This window comes from Mya arenaria, chromosome 14 (assembly GCF_026914265.1).
Source record: "Mya arenaria isolate MELC-2E11 chromosome 14, ASM2691426v1".
Taxonomy (NCBI): Eukaryota; Metazoa; Mollusca; class Bivalvia; order Myida; family Myidae; genus Mya; species Mya arenaria.
This window is the reverse complement of record NC_069135.1, coordinates 10762760-10790274: the sequence shown is the minus strand read 5'-3', so window position 1 is coordinate 10790274 and position 27515 is coordinate 10762760. Positions and strand designations below refer to the sequence as shown.

The 27515-nt window shown below is 34.1% G+C and overlaps 1 protein-coding gene across 4 annotated transcripts; it reads left to right on the top strand.

The window, feature by feature from the left end:
- LOC128217076 (uncharacterized) lies at positions 1–26711 on the top strand. Of its 4 annotated transcripts, none has more exons than XM_052923937.1 (12): positions 1–90; positions 9378–9582; positions 11413–11516; positions 17218–17356; positions 18586–18689; positions 19422–19646; positions 20063–20193; positions 20639–20781; positions 22183–22267; positions 22667–22731; positions 23351–23455; positions 24112–26711. In XM_052923937.1, the coding sequence occupies exons 2-12, from the start codon at positions 9409–9411 to the stop codon at positions 24196–24198; spliced, it is 1362 nt and encodes a 453-aa protein (XP_052779897.1). In that variant the 5' UTR covers positions 1–90; positions 9378–9408; the 3' UTR covers positions 24199–26711. The 4 variants fall into 4 exon arrangements, with proteins under 4 accessions (XP_052779897.1, XP_052779895.1, XP_052779896.1 ...); XM_052923935.1 differs by having other exon boundaries at positions 8–131; XM_052923936.1 differs by lacking the exon at positions 1–90 and adding an exon at positions 7651–7744.
- Positions 26712–27515: the final 804 nt, after the last annotated feature.

The window sequence follows — 27515 nt, the reverse complement described above, 5'->3', positions numbered from 1 at the left end:
GTTGACTGTGTCAGAGAACTTCGGCAAAATAAAAACCGTAAACAAATATTCTGTGGCTACTTAATCTTACATCTGTAGTAAGAGTTGAAAGTTAGTTCAAGTTATGTGACTTTCTCATGAAAGATACTCAGGTATTATCCGAATAAATTGTGCAGATTCTATCCTGCATGTAGCAATCTAGCAGGTTTTTGAACACAGTTACTTGGTATTTCAGGACTGCATTTTTGGCCAGTCTAGCTACCTGAATCGGGCGAATGGTCCCTAGGGTGATCTCTTGGACTGAGAATCATAAAAATGTTTTTTATTACTCTATGATACCAATAATAATCAAATAATCCACTTTTAGCCGTATTTTAAAATATTTAATTTGTAAAAATGAACGACCAAAGGTGGATTATGTCTAAAATTGTGTATCATAGTATACTATACCAGATGATTTTTATGATTCTCATTCCAAGTGATCACCCTATAGACCAAATCGCTCGAATCAGGTAGCTTGACTGGCCAAAAATGCTGTCCAAATACCAAGTAACTGTTTCTCTAGTATAGGTCCAGGGTCTTTTATGGGCTATGGGTATATATTGTGTTTATGGGCTATGGGTATATATTGCGTATTCTTGTAAAGTTTTAAAAAACATTTTCTATCCAGCCAATCCCAAGTAAAATCCCCGCCTGTGAATGTGTGCGTCAAACTAGCACTGTGATACTGTTTGTAAATATGTACACAGGGTTCAAATTTAACTTTGAGGAGCACTCGCAAAATTTTGCGAGTGCTTTTTGATGCAACTCGCAAAATGAAAAATCAACTTGCAATTTTATTATTTGCTCTATTCCCTTATAATATTGTCTAATTAAAGTAGAAATTTACACCTAAGACATATTATGAATATTAAAAAGTATCAGTCTTGAGTGACTCGACGACTAAACCTTGTTGATAGCTTATTCTTTTTTGGGGGTACGGAAAGACTCATCAGATACTGGCCGCTTTTTGATAACAAAGCTGTCCAATAATTTGACATTTTCACTTTGTATATTTACCCTGGCGATCGGGTAATACACATTCGGCAAGCACACAACAGATTTCATTTAGTCTCTAAGTATTAAAAACAATAACATTATAAATTTAAAATCAATAAAAGCAACAGTAAATGTAGCGTGGATGCTTTGGATCATGAAATATATCGATCGACGAAGTCTATTCACTTTGACAGTTGGGCGGAAATATATTCAAAGGTTGATGGGGTTTACATATAGTGCGCGAAAGCGCTAAATTTAGCCAATGATTGAGCTAGGTGATTACGTCATTTGTATTCACTTTGTATTATGCACGACTCGGAGCATCCCGGAAAGATTCGCGATAAAACTCGGCCTTTTCCGTATTTGTTCTATTTTGAAAACTTACTAGAGCGTGACTCCATACTGTCTTCTTTATACTGGTAGTGTAAACATGCCATTTATAGGCTGTTTACACTCGACTACGTAGGGGAGTTGAGTTCATATTTATTCTACTTTTCTTTTAACATTTTGTGGTCTAGAAAAAGCCACTCGCAGAATTTTGCGAGCTTGAATAAAAGTCACTCGCAATTTGCAAATGTCGCTCGCATTTTGCGAGTATGCGAGTCTAAATTTGAACCCTGGTACACAATAATCATTGTTCGTAATAATCATTTTAGGAAAACCTTGTAGCTATTATTAGATACACAAATTAAATTTACACGCCTGCGCAATTCAATGGGCTTCTCGACCCCAAATGTACAAGTTTGTGTACAAAATGAAAGTATGGAAAATAAAATAAAAATAATAATGCTCAGTATGAACTCCAACTTATGATTGCCTTGTTACCATAGAAATGAATTGCAGTGGTCAGCAGGAGTTGCATCCTTACCTACTTTATAGAACTAGAAGGAGTTGCATCCTTATCTACTTTATAGTACTAGAAGGAGTTGCATCCTTACCTACTTTATAGTACTAGAAGGAGTTGCATCCTTACCTACTTTATAGTACTAGAAGGAGTTGCTTCCTTACCTACTTTATAGAACTAAAAGGAGTTGCTTCCTTGCCTACTTTATAGTACTAGAAGGAGTTGCTTCCTTGCCTACTTTATAGTACTAGGAGTTGCTTCCTTACCTACTTTATAGTACTAGAAGGAGTTGCTTCCTTACCTACTTTATAGTACTAGGAGTTGCTTCCTTGCCTACTTTATAGAACTAGAAGGAGTTGCTTCGTTGCCTACTTTATAGTACTAGGAGTTGCTTCCTTACCTACTTTATAGTACTAGGAGTTGCTTCCTTACCTACTTTATAGAACTAGAAGGAGTTGCTTCCTTACCTACTTTATAATACTAGAAGGAGTTGCTTCCTTACCTACTTTATAGTACTAGAAGGAGTTGCTTCCTTACCTACTTTATAGAACTAGAAGGAGTTGCTTCCTTGCCTACTTTATAGTACTAGGAGTTGCTTCCTTATCTACTTTATAGTACTAGAAGGAGTTGCATCCTTACCTACTTTATAGTACTAGAAGGAGTTGCATCCTTACCTACTTTATAGTACTAGAAGGAGTTGCTTCCTTACCTACTTTATAGAACTAAAAGGAGTTGCTTCCTTGCCTACTTTATAGTACTAGAAGGAGTTGCTTCCTTGCCTACTTTATAGTACTAGGAGTTGCTTCCTTACCTACTTTATAGAACTAGAAGGAGTTGCTTCCTTGCCTACTTTATAGTACTAGGAGTTGCATCCTTACCTACTTTATAGAACTAGAAGGAGTTGCTTCCTTACCTACTTTATAATACTAGAAGGAGTTGCTTCCTTACCTACTTTATAATACTAGAAGGAGTTGCTTCCTGACCTACTTTATAGTACTAGAAGGAGTTGCTTCCTTACCTACTTTATAGAACTAGAAGGAGTTGCTTCCTTGCCTACTTTATAGTACTAGGAGTTGCTTCCTTACCTACTTTATAGAACTAGAAGGAGTTGCTTCCTTGCCTACTTTATAGAACTAGAAGGAGTTGCTTCCTTGCCATGCAATATAAAAATAGGAGTTACGTCCTTGCCCTACAATATAAGAATAGAAGGAGTTACGTCCTTGCCCACGTCCTTGCCCTTCAATAGAAAAATGGAAACAGTTGCTTCCTTTCCTACACTATAGAACTAGAGGGAGTTGTATCCTTGCCCTACAATATAAAAAAAGAAGGAGTTGCGTCCTTGTCCTGCAGTATAAAAACAGATGTGTTCTTGCCCTTCAACATAATAACAGAAGGAGTGGATTCCATCTTGCACATAGCTCTCGAATTAGATTCTGATGCTCACATGGGCTTTGCCTGTTACGTTTGTTCACTTGAGCTCCTGTTGTTATATTCTACCCATCTTTCATCAAATGTAGAAATATTGCTTGTTTTTGAGGGATTTATTAATGTGCAGAGCTGATGTGACAACCAGCTCAGTTCAAGGTCAAAGTCACACAATGACATACAAGGTCAAAGCTCATGACTGCATTTTATATTCTCCATTTCTTTTGAAGGATTTGACTAACTACAAATGTTCACCATATTGATATGATGTGGGGACAGACTGTCTAGTCTTATTTATGTTTCCTTAAAATAATGCAAGTGTTTGTGCTTGTTTGAACTATTTGGCTAAAGCAGATGAATATTCAAACCAGTCATTTTAACAAGCCCTTAGCAAGCCTGAAAAACATATTACCTGAGTGCATGTTTTGTTCTTATTCCACCACTGTCAAAGGTGCTGTCCTCTGACAGACGGCTCGCAATATATGAAATGTGATTTTACTCATCCAAAATGTTCACAGCTCAAATTTAGCTTTCGACTACACACGCAAAATCGGAAAATGCAAGTTGATATTTAAGGTACTTGCAAAAATATCAAGTGCAAACTTAAATGAAAAAAATATCAATTTGAAAATTCTGTTTGTAGGCTTTTGTTTGCCTTTGTTTGTTTGCCCAGAAACATGCATTAATGATGAGATCTTCACAAGCATGATTTTTTACACTAGATTATATTTAGCGCACCTGGAAGGCTGGTATTTTTTGTTCACATCTGAAAAGGCTGTGACCTAGCAGTATTTGACTGGCATATCTCTCAGGTATATGATGAAGCACAAATTCAATTTCTTTGGGAAATTCAATGAACTGAAATTAAAGATGCACTATTACTCCCAACTTAGATTTGACACATTTAATACACTTGTTCTAATATACCCGAAAGGATAAACAGATGTCGAAAAGAATGGTTCTTATGAAGGATACTGAGTTTAATTTAAAAGAAATGCGCAGAAAACGCGGTAATTCTGCCTTATGAGACCTTAGTATTTGCAGTAAATCTTTTGGTGATAATTAAAGAAGTCCAACTTCAACACAAATTATTTATTTATGAAACAACGTTTCGGCCATTCGGCCTTCATCAGGTTGTATGTATATAATGAACAGGAAATGACGTCAACATCAAATGACGTTAACGTTGATAACGTCAAAATATAGCATATATTTTTGCGCAAAATAATGTCTTATAGGATCTAAAGAGATATAATTATACTGGTAAAATGCAATATAAATGCATAAACAAACATCAATAAACCAGTATAAACTATGCAACATTAAATAGGTTAAAACAGTTATAAACCAGATTAATTTTGTGATTTTTTTTTTAAATTCTGCAAGAAGAATTAAAATAATATTTTTGAATTCATACCATTAGGAATGACTGTGCCAAGAATGTGCATCCATTTACTCTCCTTTAATAATCGTTTCCAATTGTTCTTATTTTATCAATTGGCATAAAAGAAAAATCATTGATACTGTGGTCAGTAAATCTTTTAGCATTCACCAGTCATTTAATACTTTTGCTATTTCAACTATTAAATACACAGTTATAATATTGCTAATAGTAATTAATATTTTGCAGATATGCATTATTTACTAAGTAGTTGAGGGTGTATCACCCAAAATTTATGTTTGTTATACATGTGTATGTATTGATTTTGAGTAAGAGTGTCACTTTAACTATTCAAATTGATAATTTATATTTACAAAATGATAATAATTATTGCATAAGTATAAGATAATGCATCCTAAAGAGCACATATTTCAAATTTAACTGAAATTGGTCCTGGATAGGTGATGTAAGAGCAAATTAAACTTTTTCTACTTTTAGGAAAATTCTATTTTCTGATGCAAAATTCATATTACTTATTTTTTTTATCAAGTAATGAATTTTAATTAAATGGTATCTTTACTAAAGAGTATAAACACCAAATATTGTTGAAATTGAATGAGTATTAGTCAGGGGCGTACCTAGGTCAAAATATAGGATACGCACAGTCTAGCGGGGTCCGGGGGGCATGCCCCCCCTCGGAAAATTTTGAAATCCAACATCGCATTTGGTGCTATCTAGGGGCCCTTTGGCACGTATAAAAGCATACAAATAGATGAATATTCACCTTTATTATTATTTTTTCCAAAAATCAATACTTGTATTTGATTTAAATAAACAAAAAGATCTGGGGTGATGGGTGGCGTCTCTATTTAACATCCAATCCGCTGAATAATTGAGATAGAAAGGCTTGCGCACCTCACCGGTATATTTAACCACATGCGGAGACTGAAACTGTCTCCATGCTATGCTTAACAGTATCTAGATAAGTTAATAAAATATTGTAACTTAACACAAATAGATCTATACTTAATTATTTTACTTTTAAAATGTATGGGAAAATATCTGTTCTTTCATGGGACTAAAATGATGATAACAATCAGCATATCATCGAACATTCATGCACACCTGACGATTTGTAAACATGATAAATAAACGCACATGTTAATGTGCTTTTGCATGAAATTTATCACTCAGGCATACAACTATCTTAATCGGATCAGTTATTTCTTACTCTTCTGATAAGCTCATATTCCAGTAGCTTCTTAAGTTTAATTTTTTCCTAATTGTTAAGTATGAGTGTTTTGATTGGACTAAATTTAAAAGCAAAAAAGTTAAAAAAAATCTTAAACTGAAAAAGCGAATGCAATATATTACCTAGACTTCAACAACATGTTACATAATAGTTATCGGTACGATATTAGGAAGAAATACAGTCAAACCAGTTTTAAGCGACCAGAACCAAAAACTAGGACAGTGTGTCTTTGAAAAAGGTGTTCAATTAATGCAGAACGCTGTTATAAGAGCGTTCTAGAATAGTTTCTTTTGGCATTAATCACTTGAACTCCTGGAATATTTCTCTCGTTACGGCATGGGTGAGACCGTCGACCTGCAAATAAATCTTTATTGTGTTTTCGCACTTATGCCATTTAAATATATTCGGCCAATGATCCGGTGCTTATTAGATTAAAGGTTTTCATTTGTTTCATTAGGATTTTCTTATAATTGTGGAAACGATCAATAATTATTTAATTTTAATATCTTTAATGCATGCGCATGTAAATAAGTTAGCATAAATGCTACACGATTATTTGGTAAAAACGCACGTGATGAATCAGCTCACATACAGTATTAATGTATTCAGATATTAACCCGTTCACTGGCAGGCAAGTCGTGTACATGCGCGATATTTTTTCAACTTCCGATTTTGTTTTCTCACACTCCCTCCACCTTTTGGTAATATCATTGTGAAAATGTCAAACAACTTGGATCTAAATGAGACGTCTCATTCAGATCTAAGTTGTTTGAATATATAACAATACTCGGGGTAAGGCAGTGAACGGGTTAAAACCTACATGGTATTACCAATGTAGTTTTATGATTGGTGCATTGCAGCACAAACTATTTGTTTTATTCCTTGATTTCACTACCTTTGGAAGCAGCAGATACTGTGCCTTGTACCGTCCATTGCCTTTCAACAGCCGTGCGTCTAGACCAACAAGAAAATGGTCTACGAACGAGCCGAGATAGTAAACAAACGGTTGTGGATAAGTTAAGAGAAGAATTTCGATAAGGATGTTTTAATAAACCATGCGAGATATATCATAACATTATATAGTACTGACCTGGAAGGGAACTTATACTGGTGAACATTGTTCCAAGTTGCGGTTAATAGCTCTTTCTTCTCACTGTCGTCTAGTTTTTGCCCGAAAATATCACTGTAAGGCGGATTAAATGTCTGTTCAGTCATTTTTAAAAGTCCCGCCTTGTAAACATCATTTGGATCATTTACCCGGAGGTCAACAGGATCCACACCGATTTGGCAGGTTATGGGACTTTACTTTTTATTGCATTTTTGGAACTTTTATTTTTTCGCTTTTTTTCTGAAGAAGTGTACGCATTGGCGTACTGGCGTATGCCTGGGTACGCGCCTGTTAGTTATGTAAGTGTTACAGTTATCATATTGTCTGTACATTTAAACATTGCATTTAATGAAATTTATTTCAAAGAATCGAAATAAAGACTTGAAAAATGTACTTAAATGCCCAAATTGTGTAAGTTAATTTGAAATTTTAATGTTTAAATTGTACAATTTCTTTGTTTTAGAAACATCCACTACTTAAAATTATACCAGTTTCAGTTTGTATGACTTTATTTAATTATTATTATCATGCTGAAATTCCCCTATGAAGGCTTCAAGGTAATGGTTAATTATTGATATTTGCCAATATATGGTATCTAGTTAGCCCTTCTATTCTACTAAGCTGAAAACTACATGTTTGCACAAGTTTACTATAATGTGATTTTAAGGGCAAACAACTGTATTGTCCGTTATTGAATATCAACTTAGTGTTTGAGAGGTAAAGCTTTATATGCCATAGCTTGTACTAGTTGTAATGTGTATTGACAGGGAATGGGTGGATTTAAGGAATGAGAAAACTTTACTATAGGACTATGCGGTGAGATCTTTGTCTTTTGTTTAATCTTGCTCTGTGCCAACGGCAATAACATAAGCCAAAAAGTTTTTTTACTTCATATTTAAGTACTGGTATGTACAGTTTTTTATTATATTTTGAGCAGTTTCAGTTAATGGTTTATGATAAAAATTATAAACACTGGCAGTATAAAACACATATTCATAGTTTAAGGATCATTTTAAGCAATTACATTGAGAATAAAGCTATACAAAGAGTGAGAAATAAACAGAAAAGGCACTTTTACTATATAACATTTAAACTCTATATTGAATGCATTATTTTTTATAATTACATTTTTTTACATATATATATATGAACTGCATACCCCAAAGCAAGTTGTGTGGACAAATTCCTTCCACAAAAGTACACATGCACACAAAACTGTAAGAAAAGATATCTGTCGACATATTCAACAATGAAAAACATGCTGTTTCCATGTTCATAAGTGTGTTTTCAAGTATTGTGTTATGTCCTACTCTTTGGTAAAAGACTTCCGGAGACCATTCTTTGGTTATTGCTTTCAAAATATCTATAATCAATTTAAAAAACAATGCCTTAGATAATGAGTTAAAATGTACATGGTAAAATGCATTTGGAACCCACGTTTTCCATAAAACTTTTAGTCTAAAACAAAGAATGTTGCTCTTATTATAACAGTATAATGCACACATACCATTGTGATATTTCAAAGATTTTAGACATAAATGTATAATATCACAACCTTGACACATCAAGTGTACATTTGGAAGTTCACTCAAGGCTTCCATAGTTGCTTTATTTGAAACAAGCTCACAAGGATGTTCTTATCCTATCACACAATTGACCTGAGTGGCCAAACCAATAACCAGTACTGCAACTTGTCAAGATCATTAGGCGAGGTTTTTAAGTTAAACAATTGGATAATGCAACAATGTGCTTTGATTTATTTTTTAGATATAATCCTGTAGTTGGTTGACAACTGGCGACTGGTCAATTGTAAAACAATATAAGTTAACCAGGCATCAAGAACAGTTTGTTAGCTGTTTTGTTAACAGCTGTCCGCCTGAGTATAGATTTTCTTTTGTGAGTTTGTCTTCAATAAACATATATGAATTGAATGGATATTGAGTCACGTTTATATTTTGTATACTGGTTGACATCCTTGCTCAAACAACAGTTTTTGTACATAGGCATCATGTCCTAATGTAAAAGCCTGGTTATAGGCCTTACAAAACGCCTTATTCTGTCATTAACCATCTAGTCATTAAATGACACATAAAAATGAATATTTCAGTTGTAAGTAGCGTCTGCATATGATGCTACTGATTATCTCTTCTGCTTCACCTACAACCATCCTAAAGACTGACATTGTAAATTTTGCAGGGTTTCAAATGAATAAACTGTATGGTTTAAAATCCTTCCATTTTTTCAATTCTTGCTTAGCTCAGTCAAATAATATTTGATATTTCTGCTTGTTATTTCAAATAATAATTTGTGTAACTGATTTTGAACACACTATTTTACCATTTGTTCACAGGATTTGTGCGGGTGTATGGGCAGGTTCGATAATGGGGCCCCCGTCGGCAGGGAGGGGTCAGTGGTTGAGATGGCTCATGTCCCTAAGCCTGTTTATGCTGTGTGTGATGATGTACATCGCCTTCTCCAACATGAGTCTCCCTCCTGTCATACAGATGGGAATCAGTGACTGGGCACCGTACAGGACACACCCTCTCAAGGACAAGGTATCACAAATATCAAAGTTAAAATTCAGCACTGGTTGACTGGTTGAGATTATTGGCATCACAGGGGCCAGAAACAAATTATTTTTGTTTATTTAAGCCTATAATTATGTATATACATATAAGAAAAAAAAAATGTTTCTGCCCCCTGTGATTGGCATTGATGAATGTTATTAAACAACATGGCATTTCTTTAATTCCAAAATGCTTTCATCACATTTCCAGTTATCTGTGAAAAAGCACAGAGGCCCCATTTTATGGTTCAGGTCCCGTAGCCTGATTGTAGTATTGACAAATAAATTGTAATGATACTGTGTAACCTTCAGCTATTTAGGGAAAAGTACAACACAGCTTTTTTCACATTTTATTGTGAAATATGGAAAATATCAATAGCATTTTTCTGCATTTCATCAACTGGTCTGTAAGTAAAACTATACTTTTCACAATATCAGAAATTGTCGGCTCTCTTTGGGGGGGGGGGGGGGGCATATTGTATTACAATTTTTGGGTGTATAGAGGGCATCCATTGCTTCCAGTGATATTCTTGTTAAAACCTGGCTTAATCCCTAGACAGTGTCAGCTTTGAATTGTTTTCCTGTAATAGACAATAAAAACTCACTTCACTCATTGAAAGTTTTTGGACGGAGTGCTATGAACAATATGATCTTTCATAATTAAAAATTTAAACTCATGAAAATTAAGCCATCATTAATAAAACAGATGGTTTAAAGCTAGACTGTGGACTCAGATACCGGTGTGTGCCAAAATTTAAACCCTGTTATAAACTGCATGCACCACTAGTTTGCCATGGCCAGACAGCATGTAGTTCAGACATTAAATAATCTGAAAGTATTAAATATTGTTATTGTAATAAATGGATAAAAAATATGTTGAAATTAAAATTGAATGTACATAAAAACTTTTAACAGGGTGTAAACACAGACTGTTGGGGCCGAATTTTCAAGCGACAAATTTAATTTTAAAAGAGAACTTTGTGGTCCTCTTTTCTTAAGCAAGTGGAAAATGTAATACATACCTTAAATATACTGAAAGAAACCCAAATAATCTATGATTCCATTTACAATCAATATAAACATTTTTAACATCATCCTGAAAACTTTCGGATTTTGTTGAAGTTCGCATTTCAGACATTTCAACTAACGAGACATTCAATCGCAAAACATAATAAACAATAATTGTCATATTAAATTCTTTTTCAGATTTACATATTAGAAACTTTTTTGACTGAAATAAAATTTGTCTGTGCCGCCATAGAAAGCTTATTATAGTATTAAGACTGTGTAACAGGGAGCCAGTGTGCGCTGTTTTGACAGTGCGAATCAATCACAACTGAGTGGTCAAGTGACAGAATACCCATCGTAGGGCCCTGACCACAAATGGTCTCTTTAAAGGAGGGGACATCATTGAGGGTGATTCAGGCAATAACTTCACTGTGTTAATTGACTTTGTTTGTTTATTCTACATGCGTTGAGTATATTTAATTCTCAGCAATGAACACATGCCCACGTCACACAGAAACAAAAAAAACACACACGCACTGTATCTTAGCTTCAACTACATAGGTTGAAGTCAGCCAACTATTCACCATTAAACAATCTTGCTCAATCAGCTATGGATAAAAGCAAGAGCATCATTGTTATATTTGTAAATGACTTCATTCATAAAACTGATGCTAAGTACATAATAAATTATTTATGATGGTCTTTCTGGTCATTTACAATTTCTGCAAATCAAAACTTTGAAATTCGGGTCAATTGAAAGCCCTGTATATGTACGAGGCAAGTACTTACTCTAAATTGTGATACATTTCAGGGTTGGTTTGAAAGAACATGTCTACAGGGGACAGGGCCACTTGGACTAGAGGGCATTCCAGATGTTATAGTAGACTGGCGCCACTCCAAACATGTGGAATGCAGGTATATGTTAGCACATTAAACAGTGGTTGATATAAGCACATTATACAGTGGCTGATATAAGCACATTATACAGTGATCAATATTAGCACATCATATAGTGGCTGATATAAGCAGATAATACAGTGGTTGATATAAGCTCATTATTCTATGGTTGATATAAGCTCATTATTCTATGGTTGATATAAGCTCATTATTCTATGGTTGATATAAGCACATTATACAGTGGTCCATATTAGCACACTATACAGTGGTCCATATTAGCACACTATACAGTGGTCCATATTAGCACACTATACAGTGATCCATATTAGCACACTATACAGTGATCCATATTAGCACACTATACAGTGATCCATATTAGCACACTATACAGTGATCCATATTAGCACACTATACAGTGATCCATATTAGCACACTATACAGTGATCCATATTAGCACACTATACAGTGATCCATATTAGCACACTATACAGTGGTCCATATTAGCACACTATACAGTGGTCCATATTAGCACACTATACAGTGATCCATATTAGCACATTATACAGTGGTCCATATTAGCACACTATACAGTGGTTGATATTGGCACACTATACAGTGGTTGATATTAGCACACTATACAGTGGTTGATATTGGCACACTATACAGTGGTTGATATTGGCACACTATACAGTGGTTGATATTAGCACACTATACAGTGGTTGATATTAGCACACTATATAGTGGTTGATATTAGCTAACTATACAGTGGTCCATATTAGCACACTATACAGTGGTCAATATTAGCACACTATACAGTGGTTGATATTAGCACACTATACAGTGGTTGATATTAGCACACTATACAGTGGTCGATATTAGCACACTATACAGTGGTTGATATTAGCACACTATACAGTGGTTGATATAAGCACATTATACAGTGGTTGATATTAGCACACTATATAGTGGTTGATATTAGCACATTATACAGTGGTCCATATTAGCGCACTATACAGTGGTTGATATAAGCACATCATACAGTGGTCCATATTAGCGCACTATACAGTGGTTGATATTAGCACACTATACAGTGGTTGATATTGGCACACTATACAGTGGTTGATATAAGCACACTATATAGTGGTTGATATTAGCACATTATACAGTGGTCGATATTAGCACACTATACAGTGGTCCATATTAGCACACTATACAGTGGTCCATATTAGCACACTATACAGTGGTCCATATTAGCACACTATACAGTGGTTGATATAGGCACACTATACAGTGGTTGATATTAGCACACTATACAGTGGTTGATATTGGCACACTATACAGTGGTTGATATAAGCACATTATACAGTGGTTGATATTAGCACACTATATAGTGGTTGATATTAGCACATTATACAGTGGTCGATATTAGCACACTATACAGTGGTCCATATTAGCACACTATACAGTGGTCCATATTAGCACACTATACAGTGGTCCATATTAGCACACTATACAGTGGTTGATATTAGCACATTATACAGTGGTTGATATTAGCACACTATACAGTGGTTGATATTAGCACACTATACAGTGGTTGATATTAGCACACTATACAGTGGTTGATATTAGCACACTATACAGTGGTTGATATTAGCACACTATACAGTGGTCCATATTAGCGCACTATACAGTGGTCCATATTAGCACACTATACAGTGGTTGATATTAGCACATTATACAGTGGTCCATATTAGCGCACTATACAGTGGTCCATATTAGCACACTATACAGTGGTTGATATTAGCACACTATACAGTGGTTGATATTAGCACACTATACAGTGGTTGATATTAGCACACTATACAGTGGTTGATATAAGCACATTATACAGTGGTCAATATTAGCACACTATACAGTGGTCCATATTAGCACACTATACAGTGGTTGATATTAGCACACTATACAGTGGTCCATATTAGCACACTATACAGTGGTTGATATTAGCACACTATACAGTGGTTGATATAAGCACATTATACAGTGGTCCATATTAGCACATTATACAGTGTTCCATATTAGCACATTATACAGTGGTTGATATTAGCACACTATACAGTGGTCCATTTTAGCACACTATACAGTGGTTGATATAAGCACACTATACAGTGGTTGATATTAGCACACTATACAGTGGTTGATATTAGCACACTATATAGTGGTTGATATTAGCTAACTATACAGTGATCCATATTAGCACACTATACAGTGGTCAATATTAGCACACTATACAGTGGTCCATATTAGCGCACTATACAGTGGTCCATATTAGCACACTATACAGTGGTTCATATTAGCACACTATACAGTGGTCCATATTAGCACATTATACAGTGGTTGATATTAGCACACTATACAGTGGTTGATATAAGCACATTATACAGTGGTCAATATTAGCACACTATACAGTGGTCCATATTAGCACACTATACAGTGGTTGATATTAGCACACTATACAGTGGTCCATATTAGCACACTATACAGTGGTCCATATTAGCACACTATACAGTGGTTGATATTAGCACACTATACAGTGGTTGATATAAGCACATTATACAGTGGTCCATATTAGCACACTATACAGTGGTTGATATTAGCACATTATACAGTGGTTGATATTAGCACACTATACAGTGGTCCATTTTAGCACACTATACAGTGGTTGATATTAGCACACTATACAGTGGTCCATATTAGCACACCATACAGTGGTTGATATTAGCACACTATACAGTGGTTGATATTAGCTAACTATACAGTGGTCCATATTAGCACACTATACAGTGGTTAATATTAGCACACTATATAGTGGTCGATTTAAGCACATTATATAGTGGTCGATATTAGCACATTATACAGTGGTCGATTTAAGCACATTATACAGTGGTTGATATTAGCACATTATACAGTGGTCGATTTAAGCACATTATACAGTGGTCCATTTAAGCACATTATATAGTGGCCATTATACTGTGGCCGATATCAGCACATTATACAGTGGTCCATTTAAGCACATTATACAGTGGTTGATATTAGCACATTATACAGTGGTCGATTTAAGCACATTATACAGTGGTCGATTTAAGCACATTATATAGTGGCCATTATACTGTGGCCGATATCAGCACATTATACAGTGGTCGATTTAAGCACATTATATAATGGCCAATATTAGCACATTATACAGTGGTCGATATTAGCACATTATACAGTGGTGGATATTTGCACATTAAACAGTGGTCGATATCGGCACATTATACAGTGGTCGATATATGCACATTATACAGTGGTCGATATCGGCACATTATACAGTGGTGGATATATGCACATTATACGGTGGTCGATATCGGCACATTATACAGTGGTCGATTTAAGCACATTATACAGTGGTTGATATTAGCACATTATACAGTGGTCGATTTTAGCACATTATACAGTGGTCGATTTAAGCACATTATATAGTGGCCATTATACTGTGGCCGATATCAGCACATTATACAGTGGTCGATTTAAGCACATTATATAATGGCCAATATTAGCACATTATACAGTGGTCGATATTAGCACATTATACAGTGGTGGATATATGCACATTATACAGTGGTCGATATCGGCACATTATACAGTGGTGGATATATGCACATTATACAGTGGTCAATATCGGCACATTATACAGTGGTGGATATATGCACATTATACAGTGGTCGATATCGGCACATTATACAGTGGTGGATATATGCACATTATACAGTGGTCGATAACGGCACATTATACAGTGGTGGATATATGCACATTATACGGTGGTCGATATCGGCACCTTATACAGTGGTGGATATATGCACATTATACGGTGGTCGATATCGGCACATTATACAGTGGTGGATATATGCACATTATACGGTGGTCGATATCGGCACATTATACAGTGGTGGATATATGCACATTATACAGTGGTCGATATCGGCACATTCTACAGTGGTGGATATATGCACATTATAAAGTGGTCGATATCGGCACACTATACAGTGGTGGATATATGCACATTATAAAGTGGTCGATATCGGCACACTATACAGTGGTGGATATATGCACATTATACAGTGGTCGATATCGGCACACTATTCAGTGGTGGATATATGCAAATTATACAGTGGTCGATATCGGCACACTATACAGTGGTGGATTTATGCACATTATACAGGGTTGATATTAGCTCATTATTGTATGATTGATTATACCTTTTTTTTCAACCTCTTTTTTGGCATCTCCGAGGGAAAGCTTGCATATGAACATGTGAGTTTCGGCCTGCAACCATCTATTTTCACATAGCATCCTATTTACTTGTCGATCAATGGAAAGTGACTTTAGTCAAACCCGGAGGTTTTGATGGTTTCCAGCTTGCTTCCTGAAAATGATTGGTCAATTAAGGAAACCATTATCTATTTTTAACTGAATTAAATAAATTGACTGAATTCAGTTTGCCAAATTAGACAAAATGAGTTTCCAATTCTTATTTTCAATTCATTATGCATCTCTTTTAAACTTATTGCATATTTTGTCTTTTCTTATGGGTTTTGTTGCACATTGATGTTGTTAAAACAATTGTGTTTTCTATGATTTTAATTGCATATTTACACAAATACGCACCTTATCTGTAACTGTGATTTACAGATTCAGGCTTGTTGCTCTAAACTCTTTATTTTGATGACTTCTATTATAAGTAAATAAAGTCTGAAGTATGAATACATGTTTTATCCTGATTATGTTTGTTCTTGTAAATATTTAAACATTCCAGTAATATTTATTTTATGTTATAAATGACATCTCCAGCATGAAATTAAATGTCCTTATATATTTGTTATATATATATATTACTTATGTCATAATTACTTTTGACTTGGTGTCATAATAAATAGCATTATAAATGTGTGCACTTTATGGCAACATTTTATGTATTTAGGGCTATAAATCATGAAATAAGTATTTACATTTTATGAATCATCGCCAAGATTTTGCCTTGACTTAAGAAAACCTGTTTAATACATTCTGTGTTGAATGACAAGTTGTCTAGTATCCATTATGTGACTCAAGCATCGGGTGGTCGGTCTTCAAGAGAATTTATTGATACTTGAGCATTTTCCTTCAAAATGGAAAAGCTATTCAGACTTTTAGGGTCCACAATGTTGATATAGAACCACTTCTGCTAAGATACTCAACATTGTTGATGCCATTGGACTGCACAAGCTATGATTCTTGATTAAAATGCATTGTTATGTTATATTTTATTATTGGATACAGGTCAGAGTCATATCCTAAGTACAAAACCTTATTTTTTTTTATTTTGTAAATTATTTGACTAATGTGTGGTCTTTGTTTCCATTGAACTGATGACTGGGTACTGCCAAGCCCTATTTGTTCTAACAGACATGAAAAAGTGTCATTTTGTGAGTATTTTGTCAGATTTTTTTACCTGAACAATGTGTTACCTGACTCAACAGTTGTAAAAATGCAACTTATTTCTCTGATTGTCTCTATTCTGTGTACAGATCAACTGCTTACAATATCATAGCATTGTTCAGCTATCCTCAGCTAATAAATGGTAATGCATAATTCAGTGGAATAAAGCATTCAGTAGAAATTATACTTAGTACTGTTATTCTAGGGACCTATACCTGACGTTCATCAAGTTGCTAGAAGTTCGCCAGGAAGAGGGATCTGTCGACCTTCCCGACCCCTTCAAGGTCAAGGTCAGGTCCTGGCTTGCCAACGACAACAGTCTCTTTCAGCACATATATGATCAGGTACATAGGACAAGTGATACATTTCATTAAAGATATTACCCGTTTATCGAAATTATCTATATGCCATATTTGCGTTATTTTGCTATTTATTCCTGTGAATTAAACTTCAGACTGAAGGTAAGGTAAGTTATAACTCCTCATTATTATCCCCCTCCGGCCTGTAAAGAATAGGGATAAGCCCTAGGGTGACCCTTAGGCGACTGCAGATCCTCTGGGGCCACTGCATTTATATCTCCATTTTTGGGGGCTATGGCCGCGGTATCCTAGCTGTTGAGTAAATGTGACTGAGGCTAAGAGCATTTTATTTCTATGTAAGTAGTTTAGTGAGTTTAAAACAAATGGTTTTAAATGTCATTCTGTAGGATCTGATAAAAATAATATTTTGTTACTGTTAATGATAATCAATTTGTAAAATCATTATGGATAATTGTTGACGTCAGAGGCAAATAATAGATTTTTCAACAATTCTCAGTCAACGTTTAATTGAAGACGTCTAGAGGTAGTGCTCAAGTAATTGTCCTTCAATGCCTTAGAATAAGGTTAAATGTTAAATTTTGGTTTAACTTTGCTATTCAATAGCACTTTCCCTTTTGGATAAATTTATTAACTCTCTAAACCAAAATGTTAATTGAAAGTTTAATATTTATCCTCTAATTGCTATTGTCCAATTGCTACATGTGCACACAAGCAAAATATAAAATATTTCATAAGCCCATAAAGGACTCAAAAGCTGCAAATACAATGTTAAAAGGTGGAATGGTTGACTGGTTTATTGAAATAAAAAGCAATATGGTTTAAGCCTGGATAATGACTGAATGAATAAAATGAGAATTGATTTTCAAGTAACCTAGAATATAGGGATGTTATCAACTGATCAATACTTATTCAGTACTGTATCATTTCTCTTTTCAAAAGTGATCCTAATACTTCAATGGATTCAATAATTCTTGTTAAACCCGTGTAATTATTGAAAGACATATTGAAATCAGTGATTTATCTATGTACATGTTATACTGCTTCTGTAGAGAACATACCTAGTTATAGCTATTCAAACTAGTTGGGTGGATTCTTTAAAACTATCCTCAATGGTTTATAATCAATTGAGAAAGTTTCCTATAAACTTTCCTCCACCTTGGCCAGAGCGATTGTGACACCTGGATAAGTCACCCTCTTGTTACACTCATAACTGTAATGTCACAATGAAATTTTATTTATTTATTTTATTTCAGAGAATGGTGTTTATCCGAAACAAGTACACTCGGGAAGAGAATGTGTTCAATCCCCTCAGGAGTAAACGTCCCTTGCCTAAACTAGAAAAGCCAGAGAGACAGTAGTAAGTGGGATACCAGTGAACGTTTAGAAGATAGAAATCAGGAGTCTTGGTAGAACGGTGTACTTTAATAAATGTTTCATACATGATCTTTAATAGTTGAATTAAGAACAGCAACCACCAAACGATGGCCCCTTGTTCAGAACTTTGTTAAAGTAAACAAAGTGAATAATGACATTGTATTTAAATCTTGTTGGTGAAATTCTTAATAATTCACTCATATATCTTTTATAAAACAAGTACAGCTGAAACACATGTCTAAAATCTCATTAGAAAAACAGCATAAATGTACCTGTGAAACTTCCAGGTGCGGTGTTCATTTGACATTGTAAGTCAATTCCTGACTAGTCAATTTCTTAAAATGTTCATAGTCAAATTAAATGAAATGTATAAGTGTTTTAACATTGAAGTATATTTTTTTTCTCAATAAGGGCAATGAAAATAAGACAGTGACTTAAGTTATGTGGATATGACTTAAATTTTTTATGAATTCCTGCCCAGAGCAATACCAATATATATATATATATATATATATATATATATATATATATATATATATATATATATATATATATATAAATAGATTGGAAGACTTGTTTCTGCTCATAGCTTCTTTTATCTTGACATAAATGAATACCAAAAGTTATAACAGTGCAATTTTGCATTACAAAAGTAAAAACATTTACATGAAAAATCGATTAAAATTATTAATTAGAATTGTTACTAAACTTTAAGCATCGAGGAACTATCCACCCAGACAAAAGAGGGATGTGACTTCTGTCGTTACCACGAGTACACGGCACGTGACTCCCTGGGACGAGTAGAAGGCCTGCACTCATTCACGGCAGCCAACACGTTCAAGCTGGACCGCTGGCATGACCTTGTACTGCTGAAAAAGCATCACCCAATCAACTGGACCCAAGAAGAGTTCCTTGATCTCATGGAAACACTCTTAAAGTGGTAAATGTTTTAGTTATGGTTGTACATTAGTCAAATGTATTTAAGACTTTCATGAGTTTTAATCATAAGGAATCATTTTGCCACAACATATGAAAGTCTATAAAGGATTATCTAGACAGTTGACTGTAGTTTATCTTATTCGTGTAGTTACTCACTGGATTGTAACATTCAGTTTATTAAATTTTCTCATGTTAAAAACTACAGTAGCAATAATATCCATTTGTTTGTAATTGAGTCATCTCAAGATTGGCACTCAACCATTTGTCAACCACATGATAAGGACACAATGCAGGAGTAGAAATACAGTATATCTACCTTACCTATCTGAGGTGCCAGTCAACTCAGTTCTCTCTTGTCCATCAGAACATGTACTCTACCCCAAAGAAACTGTAACTTACAACATTCCCGCATGGCAGGTTTGAGAAGGTGAACCAGGCGGACCAAAACTATGTCTACCCATCGGCCATATGGGACCTGCTACCCCACGCCGGAGCCTCTCAGGTCCATCCCCACTTACATAGCTTCATGGACAAAGAAAGATACCAGGGTAAGTGACACACAAGTTTATACCATCTGTGACCTGCTACCCCATGCCGGGGCCTCACTGGTTCATCCTCACTTGCATAGCTTCATGGACAAGGAGAGATACAGGGTAGGTGACACACAAGTTCATACTAGGACCTGCTACCCCACACTGGGGCCTCTCAGGTCCATCCCTACATGCACAACTTAATGGGCCCGGGGCAATAACATAGAAGGTGGCAGGAGAATAGTGCAGGTAAAGTGCAGCCCAAAGCAGAGCATAGTTGCAAATTGAGATAAAGATCATATCAATGGGTTTTTTTTTACTACCAACTTTCACAACTTCAGTGGACAAGTGCCCCTGTGCATATATAACGTATTCTTGGAACATATTTTGTGCTTTTGCTTTAACTTTCTTTAAAAAAAGTATCTCATCAAATCCCTACAATCCCCATGTGTTGTTTCCCTAGGCTTCCAGGACCAGTGGCGTGAGGCAGCCATGCGTTACAGCGGTGACTTCCCCAAGCGGAACTACTTCTCTGATCTCATTCAGCTACATGCCATCATGGGGCTTACCGTGCAGTACGGGTCAGCAGTTGCCTTTGCTAACATTGTGAGTGCATGGAATCAATGTGAAAAATCCAATATGATAGAATTTCATTTTAAAAAATTTGGTCAAATAAATGACACTGAATTATTGACAACTGTATTAGGCTCTCCTAAACTTGCCTTAGTAGTATAAAAAAAAACCTATGAAGGATTTCATCTGAGATCCTTCCTGTATAAAGACAAAGTTTGTGTATTTTAAATAACAAATGAATGATGTTTAACAGCAACAGAAAATTCATATGGGTTCAATACAACATTTTATTATGAAAGTGACAATAGTGTACGAATGGTTCAGAAATAGTTCAGTTTAATATTGCATTACCAAAGTGAAATTAATGTACAAATGGTTCAGAAATAGTTCAGTTAAATATTGCATTATCAAAGTGAAATTAATGTACAAATGGTTCAGAAATAGTTCAGTTCAATATTGCATTACCAAAGTGAAATTAATGTACAAATGGTTCAGAAATAGTTCAGTTCAATATTGCATTATCAAAGTGACATTAATGAACAAATGGTTCAGAATTAGTTCAGTTCAATATTGCATTATCAAAGTGACATTAATGTACAAATGGTTCAGAATTAGTTCAGTTCAATATTGCATTATCAAAGTGACATTAATGTACAAATGGTTCAGAATTAGTTCAGTTCAATATTGCATTATCAAAGTGACATTAATGTACAAATGGTTCAGAATTAGTTCAGTTCAATATTGCATTATCAAAGTGACATTAATGTACAAATGGTTCAGAAATAGTTCAGTTCAATATTGCATTACCAAAGTGACATTAATGTACAAATGGTTCAGAAATAGTTCAGTTCAATATTGCATTATCAAAGTGACATTGATGTACAAATGGTTCAGAAATAGTTCAGTTCAATATTGCATTATCAAAGTGACATTAATGTACAAATGGTTCAGAAATAGTTCAGTTCAATATTGCATTATCAAAGTGACATTAATGTACAAATGGTTCAGAAAAAGTTCAGTTCAATATTGCATTATCAAAGTGACATTGATGTATGAATGGTTCAGAAATAGTTCAGTTCAATATTGCATTATCAAAGTGACATTGATGTATGAATGGTTCTGAATTAGTTCAGTTCAATATTGCATTATCAAAGTGACATTAATGTACAAATGGTTCAGAAATAGTTCAGTTCAATATTGCATTATCAAAGTGACATTGATGTATGAATGGTTCAGAAATAGTTCAGTTCAATATTGCATTATCAAAGTGACATTAATGTATGAATGGTTCAGAATTAGTTCAGTTCAATATTGCATTATCAAAGTGACATTAATGTACAAATGGTTCAGAAATAGTTCAGTTCAATATTGCATTATCAAAGTGACATTGATGTATGAATGGTTCAGAACTAAATGTAAATATTGCATGGCCAGGTTCCAAAGAAGGACAATGAGATGGTGATTGTGAGTGAGCGGGCGGACAGAGACTTCTTCCTGCTCTGGTACTTCGTTCTCAGAGGTCTGTAATACTGAATTAAACATGTACATTTTATGTTCGTTTGCCCCTCCTCAAACATTGATATTATTCACAATTTAAAAATTAAATTTTAGCTTGATTGTAAAGATGTGTAGCTAAAAACTGGTTTCCATCACTGTTGAGTCTGTGTCTTTGGTAGAAACCAGTAATGGTGTCCTTTTTAAGGGGCCATGAGAAAGTAAAAAGTGCCAAATTATTCTTTATCTGTACACAAATTATATGCTATTGTTTTGATCTTAAAAGTCAAATGCATATAACTTAATAACCCATATAAATAAAAATAAAAAATAAAATTGCATCAAATTGTGCCCCTTTAAAATATGAAGCATAGATTTATTTAATATTAAATGTAGGTAAAAGATTATTGTATTTATTTCCAAGGTTTCCTAGATGACATGCAGAATGGGACAATGTGCTTCAGCTCAGGGGCAGCCTTCCCAAGCATGGTAAGATTCAGTTAGTACAATATTCAAGGTCATAAGATAAATCTTCATATTATTACTTCTTATGCAGTCTACATTACTTTCTCTTTATGTCAGCTTGAAATTGACCATACCGAAATCCTTCATTGTGCTTTTATACAAGCTCCTAAAACTGTATATATTTCATTCTATGGATATTTCATATAGGGACTTTAAAGTTGTTAACATATATCTTTTTTTAAACTGGTCTGTTTTTCATAGAAAAGGTTGAGGTAATGTTGAGGTAATGCCTTGTATGTCGTCTGGGGCATCATTGTGCACACACTTCAATGAAATAAACTTAAATAACAAAAGATATTTAAAAGATATTATGAGTGTTGCAAGAGACAGTATGCACATGTAAAGCAAGGCTCATAACTCTGACTGTAATAATTGCTTGAGTTATGCCCGTTTTTCAACTGTTAAATAACAGACAGGTGTTCACTTTGTGGTGCTTGTGTTTCTGTTGCTTAATGAATAATAAGTCCATGACATTGTATAATGGTGTTAACGGTTGTGAAATATGAAGCTATTGATATTGTATATTGAGATAAAATTGTATGTTTGGCTGTATTCTACACTGCCTATGACATGTACGTTACAGACCGGTGACACAAGCAGTCAGTCTCTGCCGGCGTACGTTCGCATCATCACACGTGGGATTGTGTCAGACAACCGAGCGGATATCAGCTCTCTCGAGCTCTTTACTGTAAGACTGGTTTTATTGGATTTTTCTTCATGCTGCTTGATTGATTGACTGGCTACCTACTTTGAACATAGTATATGTGATGTTGACAGCTAAAACGAGTCCTTTTAAAGAAACAACAACCCTTTCTTTTGTGTAATAAATCAAACCTCATCTGCAGACAATCAATATCTTCTTTGAATAATGTTTGTTAAAAACATCTAATGTTTATTCATTATTTAAAGATTGTTTTAAAATCATATCACCTGGTTTAAATTAATTCTTTGATAATGAAGTGAATACCCAACAGGACTCATTTTTGCAGAGGAGTCACATATTGTCACATATACTTATTGATATAAAAGTTTGCTTCTTTTCAGTTTCTGGCTTGATTAACGAACGTTTTTTCTTATCTGGATTTACGTGTATCTCATTAAGTTTAATGATGTTATTGTTAGTTAATAAATTCAATTTGATATTTATGATATCTTTGGTTCAATGCACCAAACATTCATAGGTATGGTGTAACATTGAATAAGTTGAAATGTTTTGTATATATGTATCCCTAAAGGTATTAAGTATGAGATTACATGCAGGTATTTTGTTCAACTTTCAATTTATTCATGAGATAACCACTGGAAATCTTGATACAGATACTGGAAGTCATTGTCCTATTTCAGACACCTAACGCAAACACAGATCCATTCCATGTGATCAGTGTGATGAAGGAGTCTGTACGTAAACGATCGCCTAGCGGGAAAACTTGATGTCATATTAGTTTCAGTTTAGATGGACAGACATGCTGGACATGTGTGGACCTAACTCAAACTGGGATATACTGAAGGAGGAATGACTGCTACATTTATCTCTATACGATACTCAATGATGTGCCTTATGACTTATCGTTTGACAGACAGTCCACAATGAGTGGTGCAATATGTTGTACATTTTTTAATGTTTGTCAGGATATTCTTAGAAGTTGATAGCATTGCTACAGGAGGATGACAGTGTAAACATATGAGTCATATATTTTGGTACACAGTAAATACTCATAATATTTATTTGGAGCTTAAAATGGTAAAGAAGAGAAATTGGAAATATCATAACTGTGGGGTTTGTGTATTTTACTGTCTGTCCACATTTTTTTTATTTCATTTCTGTTCTTTTATAAGTTTACAATAACATCTGATTTTATTTATAACTCTTTTGTATATGATATTACTTTTTACAATTATTGTCTTATACGGAGTTTCTGCTGTTGAAACCCAATCATCAATTTGCTCAATTTAATTTAATTATTGATGATCTATATACTAGTCTAAAGTCACTGCCAACTTGTAATTCAGATTATGGGCTACCGATTGCAAATGAACTTAGAATTCAAGTCTGTGGTGCACTGATTAATCATGGCTTTAAGTCTGCCTAAATCCAACAAGTTAGTTTGAAATAATGTGCAACATGTTTAAGCCAGTCAATAAACTCTAACATCGGAAGAAACTGATTGCAGGCTTTAGCGATTTTGCTTATTTTTTACATATCGCCATGAGCTAGCTACTAAAGGCGCAGGCTCATGGCCCTAAAGGCATTCGTACATGTACAGTTTACATTAGTTATACATCAACTGGTCAATTAAATCATAGCTTTTGATAAGGCTCATAATGTCTGCATATTTACAGAAAAATCTCTGAAGCAGTACAAATTAACTGGTGCATCATTGCAAAATGACATTAGGCTGATTGTTCAGAACCTTGTTGTTAATTTTAACAACATGTTAAACAACATCGTTGTTAACTTCAGAACATTAAATATGTGTTGATGTGCTCACATATTTAAATATAAACAAGTACAGCTAAAACAGTTGTCTCTAATCTTGTTAGAAATACAGCCAATCACAAGTGTATCTGTTAAACTTCCACAGCAATAAGTTGAAAGTTAACAGCGATGACATAAATAACTTTGTTAACTTTAACACTGTTTGAATAATCGGCCCAATGTGAACTTGATCTTAATAACTGATTGACAAGAACGCTTTGCTAAGTTCATTTGCAAACAATAGTAGAATAGGACATGGAGTGAGTTTATTGGAAAACAGTTCTGATGTTGCACAACATGACATCATTACCATCAACCTAGACAAGGATGTTGTTGTGCTACTGTTGTGTTTGTGGTGCTTATGTTGTGTATGCTTGCTCCATTCAACTGTGTTGTGATTTATCTTTATATTTACTGCTGTAAACATATTCTGCTGTTGTCATAAGCAATAATGTTTTAATATAACTACCTGGTATGTGCCTTTAAAAGTTTAATGTAAAAGTGTATTGAGTGTGCCATTACTAGTTTAATGTAACGGTAGTGGTGTATGGAGTGTGCCTTACTTTAGAACAATATGATGCCAAACCATTTAATTCATTGTAAGGTAAATAAAGTAAGCTTTTGTTGTTTACCAGTAGCCATATTATTCAGAAAACAAGGCATATGCCATTAATGTTAAAACAACATTACTAGTATTTGTAAGATTTCTATTAGACCATTTTCAATTGTAACATTTTTCAACATCTTCTTAGTCAGTTAGTGCTTTTAGTATTCGCCATCTGTCCATTCATATCGTTTATGTTTATCTTAATACTTCAGAAAAATGAAAATTATGAAAGATATCAACTTCAATCTTCATACAATCACTCGCATTACCAAAAGAATTCTTTTTGACAAGTAATATAACTCGGACATAAATATTGGCACGTACATTTGATTTATCAATTTAACAATTTTATTAACTTTTCGTGGTAACTTAAAAAGCTTTGGACAGAATGAAATGATATTAAGAAGCATTCATAAGTCATATTGCTTATATTTATATATATATGTCATACAAAAAGCAAAGGCTTGCTTACTTACATATTTTTAGAATTTGTTGAATAAAATTTTGAATTGTATGACAACCCTTGACAGATCCTATACTGTATATAATATATCTATGTCGAAATCTCAATATTATTTTGATATTTATATTTTGATTATTTATTTTACACTTTCTAGTATTATTGATGTTTTAAGACTTCGTTGTTTTTGGAGTGTTTGTTCATTCAATTACAAGATTATATTTGTTTTTCCAAGTTAAGTAATTTACGAGTTGTGTTTTGTAATGAAGATGTTGCTTTACAATTAAGTATACATAAAACCATACTATATATTGTTGTATATGTGAAGGTATTGAAATTTGGAATTTGTCTCTACCATTTATTTTGATGTAAGAAATGGGTATAAAGTTTTACAAAAACTGTCTGTTCTTTTTATGTTTTGAATGATGTTAACACGAAGATTGGACCACATGCTCCATGGACATATGAGATGTGCATGTAATATGTGTTTAGTTACAGAAGGCTGAGACCCCATGTGTTTATGCAATCTTTATCATATAGTTTTATTTCTTACGTTAGCCCGAGTTATCCTGAACTTAATACCTATACACACTTAATACCTATACACACTTAATACCTATACACCTCAATACCTATACACACCTAATACCTCTGTCTGTCCATCTGACTTCCTGTCTATCCACATTTATTTTTTTTCGTAATAAACTTAAATGATATCTACTTCAAGCTTTATATGTTTACTTACAGTAAAATTATGCCTTATGCAACTTAAATAGTGTCAGGATTATTACCCTTGAAAACAAAAATGAAAAATTGGCGATTTTTTTTCACAGAACATGAAAAGTTTTGAAAGAAATGTGTGAAACCTGAGCATCAATATAAGTATGGCACTGTAGTTGTGTTTCTTATATACATGTTGTAAGAGCCATAACCCAGCTTCCCATTGTTTCCAATTAAGAGAATTGGACACCAAATGGCAACGTGTCAAGCCTGTTGAAAGAGCCTTTAACACAAACATAATGCTCTTCCATGTACTTACTATACAGAAAAACGTAAGTTGAACAAAACATGGAACCTTATTAACCTTATTTAATTTTTTTAACAAATTTGAAAGATTAGTTTAATGGAAGGAAGGACTTGTGCGCAATAAAAAACATAACTTTTCTTAACAAAAAAAGTCAATTGTATAAAAATATTGAGGAATG

Bases quoted from the DNA above. Each gene is read 5' to 3' on its own strand.
- LOC128217076 (XM_052923934.1), top strand. From the start codon at position 7,815: ATGAGAAAACTTTACTATAGGACTATGCG. The intron at 7,844-9,377 runs GTGAGATCTTTG...ATTTGTTCACAG, and splicing joins CTTTACTATAGGACTATGCG to GATTTGTGCGGGTGTATGGG. The intron at 9,583-11,412 runs GTATCACAAATA...GATACATTTCAG, and splicing joins CACACCCTCTCAAGGACAAG to GGTTGGTTTGAAAGAACATG.